This window comes from Alosa pseudoharengus, unplaced genomic scaffold (genome assembly GCF_046254945.1).
Source record: "Alosa pseudoharengus isolate Yale_2024_CS ecotype anadromous, Long Island Sound unplaced genomic scaffold, YU_APseudo_1.1 YU_APseudo_1.1_scf_16, whole genome shotgun sequence".
Classification (NCBI taxonomy): domain Eukaryota; kingdom Metazoa; phylum Chordata; class Actinopteri; order Clupeiformes; family Clupeidae; genus Alosa; species Alosa pseudoharengus.
In genome coordinates this window covers 36,930,386-36,949,911 of record NW_027468630.1, presented here as the reverse complement: position 1 = coordinate 36,949,911, position 19,526 = coordinate 36,930,386, and the positions used below count along the sequence as shown (strand labels likewise).

The window sequence follows — 19,526 nt, the reverse complement described above, 5'->3', positions numbered from 1 at the left end:
AATAAAAACTGCACTGAACTGAACTGAATACCTGAACACTATATTACTATAACATTTTCCAGCGGGAAAAATGCTTTTTTAAAGTAACCTAATTTCGATTCTCTGTGTCGCGCTGGATTCGAACCTTCATCAGCAAAAGAATCACCATGCGAGACCGCCTCGCTCTCCACTAAACTATCAACATCTACATAACTTCCAGAACATAACGCTGTGTTCACTCAGTAGGCCTAGGCCATGATTCACCGTTTATCTGAGTATTTTGAAACAACTGGTTACCTTGATTTAGGCTTTAAAAACATAACTGTATCATGCACTCTACCTTCTGTTACACCTCTGCGCTGTCCATGTGCAAGGATTTGTCATAAATTCTACCAGGCAACGCACGAGTTATGAAACAATGGGTCTAAAACAACTGGTTACCCTGCCCTGGAAACGCATGATCTCGCTCTCAAACAGCTAGGTTGCCATAGCCTACGTTCCTTGGATTCATACACAGTTCACGGGCCTTTGCGTGTCGCACCTCAATATAAACTGTACTGAACTGAACATCTGAGCACTACATCACTATAACATTCTCCAGCGGGAAAAATGCTATTTTTAAAAAGTAACCTAATTTCGATGAACTGTCGCGCTAGATTCGAACCCTCCTCAGCAAAAGTAAAACCATGCTAGGTTGTCTCGCTCTCCACTACACTACTAACAACTACAACACTCATTCGACATGATGTTGTTTTCACTCAGTAGGCCATGATTTCCCGTTCATCTGAATATTTTGAAACAACTGGTTACCTTAATTGATTTAGGCTTTAAAAACGTAACTGTATCATGCACTCTACCTTCTGTACCTCTGCGCTATTCATGTGCAAGGATTTGTCATACATTCTGCCAGGCAGCGCACGGATGATGAAACAATTGGGCCTAAAACAACTGGTTACCCTGGACTGAAAACGCATGATCTCGCTGTCAAACACTCAACAGCTGGAGCTGGAGAGCTTTTGGTGCAAATTAACTAGCACATAATGTTGGTATATGCGCAAGCAGCTTGTGGGGATCATCTGTAGCCTAATTGAGGCAAGGTAACCAGTTTCATCCCAATTTAGAACAAGCTGCTTGTGATAACAGGGATATGAGGTTAACCTTTTAAAATTAAAAACCTGAAATGAAAAGCATTGTAGGGGTTGCAAATATTTATATTCCGTCGTAAACATAACGTTGTAGGATAGCATAGGCTATAATTTTGGAAACGAGACGCCATGGCCATAGAAATCTGCTTGTCCTAAACCAAAGGAACTGGCTATTGTAGCTGTTTTTCACAGTCTCGAATTCATGCGTTTCCAGGCCAGGGTAACCATGCAGTGGTTTCAGACCCATTGTTTCAGAATCCATATGCTGCCTGGTAGAATTTTTGACAAATCATTGCACACAGATGGCGCAGCGGTGTAGCAGAGCGATATGTTTTAAGCCTAAATTAAGGTAACCAGTTGTTTCGGAATGTTCAGACAAACAGTGATGTATGACTTGATAGAAAATAGTTAAACGATCATTGACACAGTGTTGATGGTGTAGTGGGGAACGGTCACGCGTGTAATTTGTTTTCCTGAAGAGAGTTCGAATCTAGATCATGGTCATGGTCATTATTAGGCGACTTCTAAAAAATAATTTTCTCGCTGGAGAATGTTATAGTGCTCAGCTGTGTACGGATTATATTAAGGTGCGAAACGCAAAGGCCAGTAAAATGTGTAGGCATATGCATCCAGGGAACGTAGGCTATTGCAACCTAGCTGTTTGAGAGCGAGATCATGCGTTTTCAGTCCAGGGTAACCAGTTGTTTTAGACCCATTGTTTCATAACTCGTGCGTTGCCTGGTAGAATTTATGACAAATCCTTGCACATGAATAGCGCAGAGGTGTAACAGAAGGTAGAGTGCATGATACAGTTACGTTTTTAAAGCCTAAATCAAGGTAACCAGTTGTTTCAAAATATTCAGATAAATGGTGAATCATGGCCTAGGCCTACTGAGTGAACACAGCGTTGTGTTCTAGAAGTTATGTAGATGTTGATAGTTTAGTGGAGAGCGAGACAGTCTAGCATGGTGATACTTTTGCTGATGAAGGTTCGAATCCAGCGCGACACAGAGAATCGAAATTAGGTTACTTTAAAAAAGCATTTTCCTCGCTGGAAAATGTTATAGTAATGTAGTTCTCAGGTATTCAGTTCAGTTCAGTGCAGTTTTTATTGAGGTGCGACATGCAAAGGCCAGTAAAATGTTTATGAATATGTAGCGAATCTGTCGACGTGGTAGCCGTCAGCTGCTGTTGATAGGTATACATGACATCTGGACAGGCTCGGAAACAGCTCGGAAACCAGTAGGTGGAAAAACCAGAAGGGGCACAACACCGGTGTTGTGCCCCTTCTGGTTTTTCCACCTACTGGTTTCCGAGCTGTTTCCGAGCCTGTCCAGATGTCATGTATACCTATCAACAGCAACTGACGGCTACCCACGTCGACAGATTCGCTACATATTCATAAACATTTTACTGGCCTTTGCATGTCGCACCTCAATAAAAACTGCACTGAACTGAACTGAATACCTGAGAACTACATTACTATAACATTTTCCAGCGGGGAAAATGCTTTTTTAAAGTAACCTAATTTCGATGATCTGTGTCGCGCTGGATTCGAACCCTCCTCAGCAAAAGTATCACCAGGCAAGACCGCCTCGCTCTCCACTACACTATCAACATCTACATAACTTCCAGAACATAATGCTGTGTTCACTCAGTAGGCCATGATTCACCGTTTATCTGAGTATTTTGAAACAACTGGTTACCTTGATTTAGGCTTCAAAAACATAACTGTATCATGCACTCTACCTTCTGTTACACCTCTGCGCTGTCCATGTGCAAGGATTTGTCATAAATTCTACCAGGCAACGCACGGATCATGAAACAATGGGTCTAAAACAACTGGTTACCCTGCCCTGGAAATGCATGATCTCGCTCTCAAACAGCTAGGTTGCAATAGCCTACGTTCCTTGGATTCATACACAGTTCACGGGCCTTTGCGTGTCGCACCTCAATATAAACTGTACTGAACTGAACATCTGAGCGCTACATCACTATAACATTCTCCAGCGGGAAAAATGCTTTTTTAAAAAGTAACCTAATTTCGATGATCTGTCGGGCTAGATTCGAACCCTCCTCAGCAAAAGTAACTCCATGCGAGACCGCCTCGCTCTCCACTACACTATCAACATCTACATACTTTCATGGACATAACGCTATCTTCACTCAGTAGGCCATGATTCACCGTTCATCTGAATATTTTGAAACAACTGGTTACCTTGATTTGGGCTTTAGAAACATAACTGTATCATGCACTCTACCATCTGTTACACCTCTGCGCTGTCCTTGTGCAAGGATTTGTCATAAATTCTACCAGGCAGCGCACGGATCATGAAACAATGGGTCTAAATCAACTGGTTACCCTGGCCTGAAAACGCATGATCTCGCTGTCAAACAGCTGCAATAACTTCCTTGGATTCATGAAAAGAAGCAACATTTCTAATGCTATGGCTCAAATGATTACATCTACGTTTCCAAAGTGATACAAAGCCATGTTTACAACAGAAGACAAGTGAGAAAATTGAAGAGTTAACTCATGTTATTTAATCATGTAGCCCATTTAGTTTTATGTATATTTCAGTTCTGTTGTTTTGATTGAGTAAGGATAAATCGAATAACAATACCCAATGTCATTGGCGCTGAAATTATGAAAAGAAATGATTGAAAACAATTCATTCAAACAGACGATATAGCGTAGTCAACGTCTTGATTCAACCAATTAAGGATTTCAACCCCTGCTTTTCGTTTTATGATAGCCTTCCCATGTTCGCCAATATTCCACACCCGTCCAACCTCATTTATCTTGCAATCACGTAGCCTAAGCACACGGAGCTTCTGAATTGGTCTGAAACAACGGGTTACCTCCTTGATGATCGCCTTCACAGCTGGGTGCTTGTGATGCATAGGTCTAGAGGCCAACATTGCTGTTGATAGGCCTATAGTTAATTTTTGCACACAAGTCTGTAATGTTGTTACGCTAACCTGAAAAAGGTTTAAAAAATATATATATACATTTATATTTGACACTAATACACCCTGCGCTAAGTTTATGCGAGGTGTTCCAGATAGGCCCACCTTTGCGCACCTGCATCAGGTAATTGGACACGGTCCTGAAAGCAAACATAGGCCTATAGTAGATTGTGAAATAGATTGTAAAGTCAAATCTCATGAAATTACCTGAACATTGGGTTCAGATGTATATGCCTACACCCAGTACAAATAAGACACATGTGTAAAAGTGCAAGTTCATATTAAACAACTTTGGATTTGATCTAAAACAGCTGATAAGAAAAGAACAAAACATTATAGGTCTATTTAAATGTCATGAAAGGTGCTCTTCAGTCTATCAGCATGTCAATCAATCAATCCATCAATCCATCAGTCAATTAATACATTATGGATAGCACAGGACAGTATAAAAGGGGCCAGAAACCATCAAGGTGTGTAGCGAGTGGGAGAGAATTCATAGATTGAGAGACTTGAGAAGAATTGAGAAGTGAGAGATTTGAGAGATTTGAGAGAATTGAGAGAATTGAGAAGTAGTAAGATGGACCCCCGAAAAGCTGAAGAAATCCTAAACTTCAAGGTGCAGAACACGTACCCCCCTGGTTTCACCAAGGAGCAAAGGTATGTTCTGAAGCGGAGAGCGGACAGCTATGCAGTGCGAGGTAAGTCAAACAAGCTTTATTTCATTATGTCAATGTTTAAAATGCTATTTCCAATGTTAATGCGATGCACCCCTTAGATGGGGAACTGTTTTACTTCTGCCGGAGGAAGCAAGATCAGCAGCAACACCACTACGCCAAAGTGGTTTGCAGCCCAGAGGAGGCAAACGAGCTATTCATACATTTCCATGCTAGTCGGCATGGGGCTCACTGTGGTGTGGACCGGACTCTCCACGCCATTCTACAAAGATTTTGGTGGCCTGGCATGAAGGAGGACATTTCCAAATGGGTAAGTGTTATTGGTCCAGATGTCCGTGAATGTTATGGATTTCATAAAATGTCCTATGTGACACTGACTTTATGTCTTTGTTAGATTGCCCAGTGTGAGGAGTGCCAGTTGAAGAGGGCCTACACTATAAAAGACAAGACCCAATACAATCCAATAGAGGTGAATGCTTACATCCCATTTAATAGGCTTAAGCAATTGTCAATGAAACAAAACATTATTAATGTGTGCTTGACATTTCAGGTATCTGAACCATTTGAACTAGTGGGAATGGACCTAGTGGGGAAGCTGGCAGCCACAAACCGGGGCCACACCTACATGTGTGTCATGATTGATTATATGACAAAATGGGTTGAGGTGTACCCCATTCGGGGCAAAAAGGCTGAGATGGTAGCGGAATGCGTAATGGATTTTTTTTACCGCCATGGTGCACCAAAACGCATCCTCACCGACAGGGGGAGAGAGTTCGTTAATAAAGTAAGTGAACATTGTGCCTAACTGTATTTTGGCCAACACAACCTTTTCCAGAATAAACACTACTTTTGTTCTCATTCAATGAATGTTCCTAGATCAACTTTAGGTTGTGTGAGCAGCTTGAGATCACAAGGAGTCTGTGTTCACCGTACCATCCACAAACGAATGGCTTGGTGGAGAAGGTGAACGGGACCATTCAAGGGTGAATATGAACTTATGTCATGTTATGTTATATCATGTCATAAAATGTGTATGCGTTTAAAACAATTTCAAAAATTGTTCTTTATTTCAGAGCCCTGAGGAAAATGGTGAAGGACCATCCCCAGAATTGGGACCTTTACATAAAACCCACCATTTTTGGCCTTCGAACCAAGAAACAATGCACGACCAAATACGCACCATTTTATCTCCTATACGGGAGGGAGGCCCGTTATCCTCCTGAGATACCAGACAAGTGGCATGTAGGAGCATTTCTTTTCTCTTGCACTTGGAATACCAGTACCAGTAACCAGTTTGTTTCACAATATTGTCATACTTTTGCAGATAAGCCACGACAAAGTGGAGGCCCTAGCGGCTACTGAAAAACCATCTCCTCACATTTCCGCTGTTCAGAGGGAGGTGTATCCCAAAGTGAGGGAAAACATAAAGGCTGCCCAAGAGAGAGTGAGAAAGAGAAAATTGGCTGTCGGCATGGATGACAATTTTCAGGTTGGGGACAAAGTCCTCCGTAAGAACATCCGCGAGGAGCAGCGGAAGGGAGGGAAGATGGAGAGTGAGCTCCTGGGGCCATATACTGTCACAGGTATTGAGGGCAAAAGTGTGGACCTGCTGGCCTCCAATGGGAGAGAGATAAAAAAAATAAATCTGGACCAACTGAAGAAGTTCATTGAGCCCCAGCCAAGGATCCCCCGGAAGTGGGTCTCCAGTGCTCAGCCCGACCCCATCCCCCCATCCACCAGTCCTCAGTCTCTCCCATCCACCAGTCCTCAGTCTCTCCTGTCCACCAGTCCTCACTTCCCCTTGTCTGCCAGTCCTCAGCCCGACCCCATCCCTCCATCCACCAGTCCTCAGTCTCTCCTGTCCACCAGTCCTCACTTCCCCTTGTCTGCCAGTCCTCAGCCCGACCCCATCCCTCCATCCACCAGTCCTCAGTCTCTCCTGTCCACCAGTCCTCACTTCCCCTTGTCTGCCAGTCCTCAGCCCGACCCCATCCCTCCATCCACCAGTCCTCAGTCTCTCCTGTCCACCAGTCCTCACTTCCCCTTGTCTGCCAGTCCTCAGCCCGACCCCATCCCTCCATCCACCAGTCCTCAGTCTCTCCTGTCCACCAGTCCTCACTTCCCCTTGTCTGCCAGTCCTCAGCCCGACCCCATCCCAATGATGCCTTCATCTGCCATTCCTCAGTGCCTCTCAGCCCTCGGTGTCTCCCCAGAGGAATGTAAGTATATATTAGTTGTATTATTTTGTGTTATTTCTCCGTGCCAAATGCATAACCCCTTCTAAATGTCAGTGATCGACGAGATCTGGTCCGGGAAACGGCAGGGTGTGCTGTGGAGCAAGGTGGGACCTTATAAGATCTTTTCCAGGGATCTCGGCAATCTGGCCCCAGGAAAGGAGGTTGAAAGTGAGGTAAATGCATGTGTCAAATGTCCTTGAATGCTTACATATTGCTGATGTGAAAATGTAATTCCACACACGTGTTGTTCAAGGTGATGAACGCTTTCATCCAGAGCTGTTTGGATAAGGTCAGAGGCCAACTGGAGAAAAAAGTGTTCTTCGTGGACTCTTTCCAAATGACGGCTGTATGGCAAGGGTCATTCAGAGGACTAAATAAGGTCAGTATTGTCAATGTTACAATAAATGTGTGATTGCAATGCACAGGTGCTCATGTGTGTCTGCTCATCTTTTCAGCTTGACCCCATGGCCTATGATATCCTGATTGGACCTGTTTGTGACCGTCACCACTGGACACTTGTGGTGAACATTCCCATACAATGCCATCGCAGTTAAGAGGCTTATAAGAGTCGGGAGCTTCATTACTTAAGTGATTTGATTTTTTTTGTCCTCACCAAGGTCATGTATCCTAAGGAGAAACGGGCCCTGTATCTGGATCCATTGGGTGAAACCCCTGGTAAAATCAAGAAATGCCAGGATGTCACTAGGTGAGTTGGAGGTTAATTAGTAATGTCATAGACCTTTTTTGTTTCAAACTAGCAACAATGCTTTTCTGTTCTACAGATCTTTCATGAGGCATAAGAACTTGCATTTTTCAAGATGGGCCTGTAGCACGGTTGACCATCCCCGGCAGCCAGATGCTACATCATGTGGGGCATTTGTCTGCAAGGTATGACTGAATCTGACTTGATGTAATGTACTGCAGCTAGTGGATGGATTCTACTGACTGTACTCTTCCGTATGTAGTTTGCGCAGCTTCTCCTGAGAGGCGAAATGCTCCATTTCAGAACTGATCAGGTGGCTGTCACACAATTGCGGAGGGAGATTGCCTGCACACTGGTGACAGACTCAGGTGTGTGTACCCTCCTCTTTAAGGTGTGTAGGTGTCCTTCTCTTTCAAATGTAACCTATGTGAGCATAATGTTGAATATAATCTTTTAGAAGATTTAGAGAACCTCTGCAGGCTGTGTGGGAACGAGTGCCAAAGTCCTGGGAGAGAGGATGTGGAGAAACGTGATGACTGGGTAAGAATTGACCGTTTGTTTATGCATCGAAATGTCTAGGCCCTATTACTAATCATTGGCCATGCTTCTCTTTAGATTGAGTGCTCAGCATGCAGTCTGTGGTTCCATTGGGGTTGTGCTGGTCGACCCCCAGTACACCTTAATTTTTATTGTGCAGCATGCAGCTTGTAGTTGTGTCCTTTACGTTTGTCATTGTCCTTGCCCTTTTTGTAAGGCTTTTCTTTGCCCAGTGTTAGCCCTTTTATGTAGGGTAATGTTTTTTTTTTTTCTCTGCCCATTTGTGTAAGGAAGCTTTTCTTGTTTACCGTTTAGGTGTTGTAGGAATTTGTTTTTTGGGCAGATGAATGAATTAAAAGTACTTCTATGCAAGTGCTCCACGGGCAGCTATTTTCCTATTCAAGTGAATGGGAAGGCATGGGAAAGGGAGGGATATGTGACTATTTGCGTTGCAAGCTAAGTTCATGCATTTCTTCTTTGTCTCCTCATTACACTTTGTTAAGACATTTTGTTATTGAATGTGATTGCTTTTTTAAAAACAGTCTTTGCCCAGTCATCTGCCATTTCATCGCCTTGCGTCATGGGGCATATTTGCAGAATAGGTAAATTGATGGGGTTTTCACTGGAATTTGTTCATGAGTCATTATTGTTCTGGGATTTTCCTGTTTGCTTTTTTTTATTGCATAACCGAAATGTGTGACGTTTTGCCTACCTTTTTCACAATAAAAGAAAATTAATCTCACTTTATTGTGGTTGCATTTTTGTTTGAAAGTTCTTTGAAGAAAAGGGTTCTGTCTGAAGTAGGTGTGCACTCCACTGTGTTGAAAACAACTTTCAGCAATTATCCTACACCAGGCTCTAAATTGTTTGTCTGATATCTGAGTGCAGGTGATGTAATATCTACAACGAAAATAAGGGAAAAGGTTGTGCGCATGGGTTTATTTTATTAACATTTTTTAATCACAGCTTTTGGTGCAAATTCTAGCACATAATGTTGGTATATGCACAAGCAGCTTGTGGGGATCATCTGTAGCCTAATTGAGGCAAGGTAACCAGTTTCATCCCAATTTAGAAGAAGCTGCTTGTGATAAGAGGGATATGAGGTAACCTTTTAAAATTGAGAACTGGAAATGAAAAGCATTGTAGGGGTTGCAAATACTTATCTTCCGTCGTAAACATAACGTTGTAGGATGGCATAGGCTATGACTTTGGAAACGAGGTATGAGCCATGGCCATAGAAATCTGCTTGTCCTAAACCAAAGGAACTGGCTATTGTAGCTGCTTTTCACAGTGTCGAATTCATACGTTTCCAGGCCAGGGCCAGGGTAACCAGTTGTTTTAGACCCATTGTTTCATAATCCGTGCGTTGCTGGTAGAATTTATGACAAATCCTTGCACATGGACAGCGCAGAGGTGTAACAGAAGGTAGAGTGCATGATACAGTTGTGTTTTAAAGCCTAAATCAAGGAAACCAGTTGTTTCAAAATATTTAGATAAACGGCGAATCATGGCCTACTGAGTGAACACAGCGTTATGTCCTGGAGATAATGTAGTCGTTGGTAGTGTAGTGGAGAGCGAGACGGTCTCCCATGGTGTTAATTTTGCTGAGGAGGGTTCGGATCTAGCGCGACAGATCATTGAAATTAGGTTACTTAAAAAAAACAAAACATTTTTCCCGCTGGAGAATGTTATAGTGATGTAGTGCTCAGATGTTCCGTTCAGTACAGATTATATTGAGGTGCGACACCCGTGAACTGTCATGTATGAATCCAAGGAACGTAGGCTATTGCAACCTAGCTGTTTGAGAGCGAGATCATGCGTTTTCAGGCCAGGGTAACCAGTTGTTTTAGACCCATTGTTTCATGATCCGTGCGCTGCCTGGTAGAAGTTATGACAAATCCTTGCACATGGACAGCGCAGAGGTGTAACAGAAGGTAGAGTGCATGATACAGTTATGTTTCTAAAGCCTAAATCAAGGTAACCAGTTGTTTCAAAATATTCAGATAAACAGTGAATCATGGCCTACTGAGTGAACACAGCGTTATGTCCATAAAGTTAAGTAGATGTTGATAGTGTAGTGGAGAGCGAGGCGGTCTTGCCTGGTGATACTTTTGCTGAGGAGGGTTCGAATCCAGCGCGACACAGATCATCGAAATTAGGTTACTTTAAAAAAGCATTTTCCCCGCTGGAAAATGTTATAGTAATGTAGTTCTCAGGTATTCAGTTCAGTTCAGTGCAGTTTTTATTGAGGTGCGACATGCAAAGGCCAGTAAAATGTTTATGAATATGTAGCGAATCTGTCGACGTGGGTAGCCGTCAGTTGCTGTTGATAGGTATACATGACATCTGGACAGGCTCGGAAACAGCTCGGAAACCAGTAGGTGGAAAAACCAGAAGGGGCACAACACCGGCAACAAGGTTTTTACGCGATATTTGCCACATCCCAGAGAGTTGTTGTTTGGTGGGTCAGGTGACGAGCCGTCGAATCACAGCACAGCACCCAGAATGCATTGCAACACACCGTCTAGAAGGGACTCAGCGTTAGGTCGGCTTTAAATAGCATACAGAACCTGTAGTAATATAACGTTGTCTGTAAGCTCCACAGATCGTGGCAAGACAATTGAATTGATTGAGGACTTCTTGCTGGACAACGATGAGTAACTTGATTAGTAATGCTGTGTGGATATGTATGTATGATATGTATGATATCTGTATGAAAGTGTTTCTCAATGTAATAATCTATACAACTGTACACATGACTATGTTCAAATGGAGCTAGCTGGGTATAGGACTGGGCTGAATGGATTGGTGAAATACTTTATTTATTTATTTTTTTAATGACCTATATGAACATGGTTTGGCTTTAGTGCTGGCAAGGCATTGAACTGGGCTGAATGGATTTGGAAAATATATATATATTTTTTTTTAATGACCTCTATCAACATGGTTTGGCTTTCGCGCTGTCTCATCTTTTTTTACATTACCTTTACACTTAGTGCTGGCAAGGCATTGAACTGGGCTTCATTCAAGGATTCCAACGGTACCTCATTCATGAAAATCGGACATACTGGTCAAAAGTTACATGCACACACCTTCATATACACAGACAGCCCAGCCCAGCCCATTAGACATTGCCAGATGGCTTAGAACTCTGCCAGGTGCAAGTAATCAACTCTAGCAGCAGAGCTCTACCAGGTGCAAGTAATGAGGTGCTGTGATGTCATAAAGCCCCAGCATTCCGCCATTGATTTCAATGGGGCCCAAAAACGCCGAAAAACGGGAATACCGCGAAAACGACAAGGGCCAGCGACACGAAAGCAACAAGCAAGTTACACCGGTTCGGGCCTGAATTTTTGGAGTTCGAACTGCGTCGATAGCTCAAACGGTCTAGGAGCAGTAGTTCGGCCAAAAAGTGGGTGAATAGGAAGATATAATAATAACTAGAATTGCGGTTCCGAGGAACTGCAAGAGTGGGTTTGATCAGGGGCATGGAACTCGGCCTCGTCCAAGGATTCCAACGGTACCTCATTTATGAAAATCGGACATACGGGTCAAAAGTTACATGCACACACCTTCATATACACAGACAGCCCAGCCCAGCCCATTAGAGCTCTGCCAGGTGGCTTAGAACTCTTCCAGGTGCAAGCTTAAGCAATTAGAGCTGTGATGTCACAATCGAAATTTGAATTCTGAACATTCCGCCATTCATTTCAATGGGCCCAAAAAACGCAGAAAAACGTGAATACCGCGAAAACGACAAGGGCCAGCGACACGAAATCAACAAGCAAGTTACAACGGTTCGGGCCTGAATTTTTGGAGTTCGAACCGCGTCGATAGCTCAAACGGTCTAGGAGCAGTAGTTCGGCCAAAAAGTGGGTGAATAGGAAGATATAATAATAACTAGAATTGCGGTTCCGAGGAACTGCAAGAGTGGGTTTGATCAGGGGCATGGAACTCGGCCTTATCCAAGGATTCCAACGGTACCTCATTTATGAAAATCGGACATACGGGTCAAAAGTTACATGCACACACCTTCATATACACAGACAGCCCAGCCCAGCCCATTATAGCTCTGCCAGGTGGCTTAGAACTCTTCCAGGTGCAAGCTTAAGCAATTAGAGCTGTGATGTCACAATCGAAATTTGAATTCTGAACATTCCGCCATTCATTTCAATGGGCCCAAAAAACGCAGAAAAACGGGAATACCGCGAAAACGACAAGGGCCAGCGACACGAAATCAACAAGCAAGTTACACCGGTTCGGGCCTGAATTTTTGGAGTTCGAACCGCGTCGATAGCTCAAACGGTCTAGGAGCAGTAGTTCGGCCAAAAAGTGGGTGAACAGGAATAATAAATAATAATAATAAGAAAACTTAAGAAGAACAATAGTGGGCTTGCTCCGCAAGCCCACAGCATGGCTTCGCCATGCTGTGGTCTTGCTGGATCAAACCCACTAATAATAAGAAAACTTAAGAAGAACAATAGTGGGCTTGCTCCGCAATGGCAAAGCCATGCTGTGGTCTTGCTGGAGCAAACCCACTAATAATAAGAAAACTTAAGAAGAACAATAGTGGGCTTGCTCCGCAAGCCCACAGCATGGCTTTCAGCCATGCTGTGGGCTTGCAGGATCAAACCCACTAATTAATCTGTCACCATATGCCTACGTTTGCAAAGAAAACATTTTAATTTGATTCACATGAAACGTTACATTTAATGTACATGTTGACAATGAGTAGGCTAGTTTTGGTTGTTGGTGGTGTTATTGCATCCCTTAGTTATGCCTACAATGCAAGTTCCCTCGCGATTGGAAGCTCCTGTAGACAATAGTAGACGCATTTCAAAACATCGCGTTAGGAGTCCTCGCCACTTCTTTTAAGCTGTCACAGACTTAGGTGTTTTATTATATTCTGTTAATACACTGCATATATCTATATTATTATTTCTACTATTATAATGTTACGGCTACATCTACATACATTATTCTACTTATTGTATGAGATAACTGCTAATACACTGTACATATTTATATTTAATTCATATTACTCTAAACCACCTTCTGTAAATCAACTGTATACTACTGTCTACACTGCACTATATTTCTTGACCTGTCTCTGTATGTTTCATCACCTTTCTATACTTTGCCTCACATTGCAACACAGCTCAGATCTTTGGTTGCTATGAAGGCCAGTCGTTCTAAATGGATGGTTGCTATGGCCAAAGGCCAGTTCTATCTCTGCCGTTGTCAAGCGGGCATATCGTAGAATTCTGATTAACCTTATCTTATTTAAAACATCTCTATTTTACTTAGCCCACTTCCATACAGTGGGTCCCATTAAGAAGTGGCCACTTCATTCACGCTTGCCGTGATTCACACAGCAGCATTATTAAATTAATCTGTCACCATACGCCTATGCCTACGTTTGCAAAGAAAACATTTTAATTTGATTCACATGAAACGTTACATTTCCTGTACATGTTGACAATGAGTAGGCTAGTTTTGGTTGCTGGTGGTGTTATTGCATCCCTTAGTTATGCCTACAATGCAAGTTCCCTCGCGATTGGAAGCTCCTGTAGACAATAGTAGACGCATTTCAAAACATGGCGTTAGGAGTCCTCGCCACTTCTTTTAAGCTGTCACAGACTTAGGTGCTACTTTTAGGGCTAAAGTGCTTCGTGAATTACTGTTAGTAAAAAAAATAGCAGTCCTAAAGTTACAAGTGACGAAGTTACGAGTGCAAGCATCTCATATTAAATGACCATGACATTACGCTAAACAACATAAATCCCAATTAGCAACATACATCTCCTCCCTATAGCTAGCCACACAAGAAATTAATGATACTTAATCTCTGCTTAGCATGCTTCTCCGCTTAGCATTCTAATAACAGAAGGGGCACATTTATGTTGACCACTACAACATGACTCATGTCTGTAACTCTATAAAACACTTACTTTCATAAAGGACGCACACCATCCGGCACAGTTCTACACATGGAAACCGATATTTTGGGCACTTGTTTGGCCACGGACTCGTCACTCTGAAACTGGACTACTGTAGGCTGCACCCTCACGTCTTTCAGTATTAAATGTGTAGGCCTACTTGTGATTACGAATGGATGTGTGTGGTTTGCAATTAGAAAAAACAAGAAATAACATTTCCAATAATTTCCCATGATAAATTACATAATATTTGCACCTTGCTTCCTTGTGAAGCTCACATAATTCTAATGATGTCACCGTATGTATGTGAAATGTAATACAACGTTGCCACCTAGCGTATGTATTTAACATTAACGTGACATGTCCGGCTTCCTACTGTCGTCAAATCCATGCTTTGAGGAAAACAATGTTTTTATCATAGTTTCCTCTTCAGTGAGCGATTACCTGGTCGTTTTTGTAACAGAGATGGCTGTTTATTGTCCCTAGGTTTACAGAAACACCTATTCATATTAATACGTATGGAAATCAAGTTAACGCTGCCGACCACTGTTTGTCTATTACATGGCCCAGAATGCCTTGCATGTCTTTACAACAAAACAACCTAGTAAAACCTAATTTCCCGTAAACATATGAATTTGCATACTTGTAACATTTTTAATAATACTCTCCCATCATGATATTTAACAATAATGAAAATTTAATTTGAATACCGTCAATGTGAAAACAACTCTATTATGTAAGCTATATATAGCTACTGTTCTCCTTGCTATTCCAGTTCGTAAGTCCATACTATCCCATGGCAGAGCAAGGATTTCATGATTGGGCAACGTTGCCCGGAGACATTGTGGCTGCCCAGAGACATTGAGCATACTTGGAAGGCATTGTGATAGAAGGTGAATGGTGCAAAGGTGAATGGTGAGAGTTACCAAGTACCTGTGGGTGGTTTGCAAAATGATGGAAACTTTTGGAATATTTCTTTTTTTTTTTAGCTTATGCACCCTCACATTGGAGTCCCCAGTTCATATACAAAATTTGGTATCGATATGTGACAGTGTTCCTGAGATATGGACGACTTCCTGTTTCGGAGCTTCGCCGCCGATTTCGTTTGGCTGTGACGGGCAAACGCTTTCAAAAATCAAAAATCCTTTCTGTAACTTTTGTGAGGCTTGGTCCAAGGATCATGTACGTCAAGTTTCGTGAAGTTCGGACCAAATTTGTGACCTGTGAAACTTTAGTTTCGCTTTCTATTCAATCCAGTATGGCGGAAGAATGACAAGGGTCAGTGACATCATTTTCAATTTCCGCACTACACCGGTTCCGGCCGGACGTTCCAGAGTTGGACCGGTGGCGATATCTCAAAAGGTCTAGGAGCAGGAGCTGGCCAAAAATCGGGCTTACAGGAATAATAAGAAAACTTAAGAAGAACAATAAGTGTGCTGCTTTGCAAGCACACTTAATAATAATAAATATAGCTGCAAGCAGCAATGTGGGGGCCAAGCAGTGCGCTATAGCAGGAATGGAGTTGCCATGGCATGAGCAACCACTCACAGCAAGTTTGATGGCAATTGGATAAAGAACGGCTGAGAAATAAGCTCATTTACTTTGTTACAGCGCCCCTAGAGTCCAAATTACACCAATGTCCTTGTGCGTTCTTACAATCAGCTCCCATGTCCGTCTACCAAGTTTGGACTTCATACACCAAAGTGTTGCTGAGATGTGAGCTCATTTTCTTCATTGCAACACCCCTAGAGGCCAATTGAGACCACTTTCCTTGCATGTCCTCACAATCAGATAATATGCCCATGTATCACGTTTGGACTTCATACAACGAAGCGTTGCTGAGATTTGAGCCCACTTCATGTATTACAGCGCCCCCTATAGAGACCAAATGATGCCAATTTCCTACTGTGTCCTCACAATCAGATACCAAGTCCCTGTACCAAGTTTGGACTTCATACATCAAAGCGTTGCTGAGATACAAGCTCACTTCCTGTATTTCAGCGCCCCCTGTAGAAGCCAAATGACGCCAGTTTCCTAGTGCATCCACACAATCAGGTACCAAGTCTCTATACCAAATTTGGACTTCGTACATCAAAGCGTTGCTGAGATACAAGCTCACTTCCTGTATTGCAGCGCCCCCTATAGAGGCCAAATGATGCCAATTTCCTAGGGCGTCCTCACAATCAGATACCAAGTCCCTGTACCAAGTTTGGACTTCATACATTAAAGAGTAGCCGAGATGTTAGCCCACTTCCTGTTAGGCGGCATCGTCGCCATGTGTCGTAAGTATCGTTTGTGCGGCTCGGTCTGAAGATCATCATCATGGCGGAGGTCCAATATGGCGGAAAGTGACGGGATAGGGGTCGATGAACTCGAGATTGTTCAAGGATTCAGATGCTACCTCAATTGTGAAAATCAGACAAAAGAGTCAAGGATCACGCGCATGAACGCATGTCCAGCTTTGAACTGGTGGTGGCGCTAGAGTGTTCAATCTATATGCATATAAATTGCTGTGAGTGATTGGGACAGTGTCCTGACTAATGGTATCGAGTTTTGTTATGTTAACTCAAAGCGTCACGGAGATGTTAGTCCACTTCCTGTTTGGCGGGTTCATCACCATATTTGATTGGCTGTCACGGGCAAACAAAATTGAAATTGAAAAATCTGGCAAGTATCGTTTGTGTGGCTCGGGCAGAAGATCATCTCCGCTAAGTTCCGTGAAAATCGGATGAAATTTCTGACCGCTGAAACTTTTCGTAGAGTTTGGACTAAATCCAATATGGCGGAGGTCCAATATGGCGGAAAGTGACGAAATAGGGGTCATTGAACTTAGGTCGGTCCAGGGATTCCAACGTTGCCTGATATGTGAAAATCCGACGCACCGTTCAATGGTCACATGCGTGAATGCAATCCAGGTTCGACCCATTGGTGGCGCTAGAGCAGGGGTGGGCAACTAATTTCCCCAAGGGGCCACATGACAAACTGGGACTGTTGAGGAGGGCCGGACCCAAAATACCGAACTCAAGTCTGAACTCAATTCTGTCCAATTCTATTCTGTTCTTGTATAACATTAAGTAAATCATATGGTTTTGTTTACTACTCGTAAGAACAGATGAAAATGTGAGGGAGACCAAGGAAAAACAGCAATAGGCTATTTAATCTATGTCCAGTATTTAATCCTCATTCTCGTAAAATTATTTTTTGACATTGACATTTTTTTTTCAGTTTTCAAAGGCTGATAAAAAAGTACTACAAGACCTGCTGATAAAAAAGTACTACAATATCTATATAATTAGGCTAGGCCATGAAAATGTGAATGAGTCAGTACAACCATAGGCCTGTGCCACCATTTCATCAATACTCAGCAATATTTCATCATTAAATCATTACCATCATTAAATTAACTCTATGCAGAATTAGACTATGTGAATTGTGAAATGTGAAGCAGACAATAGTAGGCTGTCATTAGTTAATCAACATGCACAAAGAAAAGTATTTTAAAAATGTAGGCTATGTTTTTGCTTTAACTTTATGCACAAAACTGTGATTGGTCAACTCGCCCTGTGTGTTGAGCCGGCTGCTTCAAGCAACCTGTGGGTAGTAGCATCATACTAGTTCGCTAACATAAGCTTTGCAAATAAACTCAGACATATTTTGGTTACAGTGACGGGGTTATCCGAATGTAAACTGTCTATCTGCCAGTAACGTTTTGAAATTAACACTTCGTATCTCCAACAAACAGCAGAAGTTCGTTCTGACAACCTTTGCGGTGGTGAGGGACGCAGACATAAGAGACACAAAACTTTGAAAGGTTTACGCGGACTTAAAGGCAACTGCATTGTGTCGACGCAGAAGCATAAATTCTATTCACCAGCACATCAGTGAGGGTGTTTACATCGTATGCATCCATGCACAAATGTATGGGCGTACAAATAGCAGTCGCTTTCAAAATAAAAGCAACGATATTGATTTGCGTGCATTATCTCTATGCTAGGCCCTTGACTATTGTTTTTTCACGGACCTTACGCGGGCCGGTCAGGGAAAGCCCACGGGCCGGATGTGGCCCGCGGGCCGTATGTGGCCCATGTATGCGCTAGAGTGTTGGGCATAGAGTTCTGGAAATTGGTGAGAGTGATGATGGGACAGTGCTGAATCAGTGTGCCAAATTTCATAACTTTAGACCCAGCGGTTCAATTTTCGGCCAGATTTTGACCTGTTGGTGGCGAAAATGGCTGGGTTTAGAGGTCCGTAAATGAGTGTGAGTGGTCAGTGGAGTGTCCCGAAACTTTCTGCCAAAAAATCTGCACTTTTTAGCCAGGCGTTCTATGGGCTGCCATAGACTCCAATGGCGGAAGTATAATAATAATAGGAAAAGCTAGTAACTCAATGGGTGCCTTCGCAGCTTCGCTGCTTGGCCCCCAATAATAATAAAACTTAAGAAGAACAATAAGTGTGCTGCTTTGCAGCAAGCACACTTAATAACAAGAAAAAGATGAAAACTTAAGAAGAACAATAGTGTGCTGCTTTCAACAAGCACATTAATTACAACCCCAAAACAGAAAAAGTTGGGACGTTGTGTAAAAGGCAAATAAAAACAGAATGTGATAATGTACAAGTCCCGTAAGCCCATATTTAGCAGCAGAAAGGACACAGACAACCAGGGTTGGGTCATATTACTTTGAAATGTAATCCATTACTGACTACAAATTACATGGCAATTTTTGTAATCAGTAACGTAATCAGGATTACCAAAAACATGTAACGTAATCTGATTACTTTAGGATTACTTTTAGATTACTTCAATAAATATGTCCCTTAAGTAAAAGACACTGAATTGAAAGAATTCTCATTCTATTTTTCTGTTTATTATTTTATTACATCTAAGAAATCTCTTTGCTCTGAGTAAAGCATTCCTGTGTGAATTAACTGATCTTTTCCTCCAAAAATCTTAATGTAGCCCCTTGTTTTAGTGTTACCATTTACTTTGAGGTCACCAGGTCCCATTGTCTGAAAAACACCTAAAACTAATACATTTCTATAGCTATTCTTCACTTTGGGGGTGGTATTTTGGTGGTTCAAATTTCCCCCAAAATTGATCACTTAGTCATCATGGATGTGATCATGGATCACTATTCTCCAAACATGCACAACTCATCTTAACCTTTATAAGGGCACACCTGGACAATGAATTTAGCTTTCGCTGGATTTTTTTGACCCAGGGACATGGCCTGAGATTGAATGACACCATGTCCATTTCAATTGTGGGGGAGAGAAAATTATTCCTTTGGGATGTTTTTCAACCAGGGGGACCTGGTGACTTTCTCAAAGTAAACAGTAACACT

General features: G+C 42.4%; 2 protein-coding genes across 2 annotated transcripts in view; one reads left to right on the top strand and one right to left on the bottom strand.

Moving 5' to 3' along the window:
- Positions 1 to 19,526, bottom strand: part of LOC143126014 (anoctamin-1-like) — a 197,835-nt gene that overhangs the window by 59,341 nt on the left and 118,968 nt on the right. The gene's annotated exons all lie outside the window — the stretch shown is intronic.
- LOC143126352 (sentrin-specific protease 2-like) lies at positions 7,465 to 8,947 on the top strand. The gene is made up of 5 exons (XM_076288248.1): positions 7,465 to 7,526; positions 7,623 to 7,711; positions 7,788 to 7,893; positions 7,971 to 8,076; positions 8,166 to 8,947. The coding sequence occupies exons 1-5, from the start codon at positions 7,470 to 7,472 to the stop codon at positions 8,285 to 8,287; spliced, it is 480 nt and encodes a 159-aa protein (XP_076144363.1). The 5' UTR covers positions 7,465 to 7,469; the 3' UTR covers positions 8,288 to 8,947.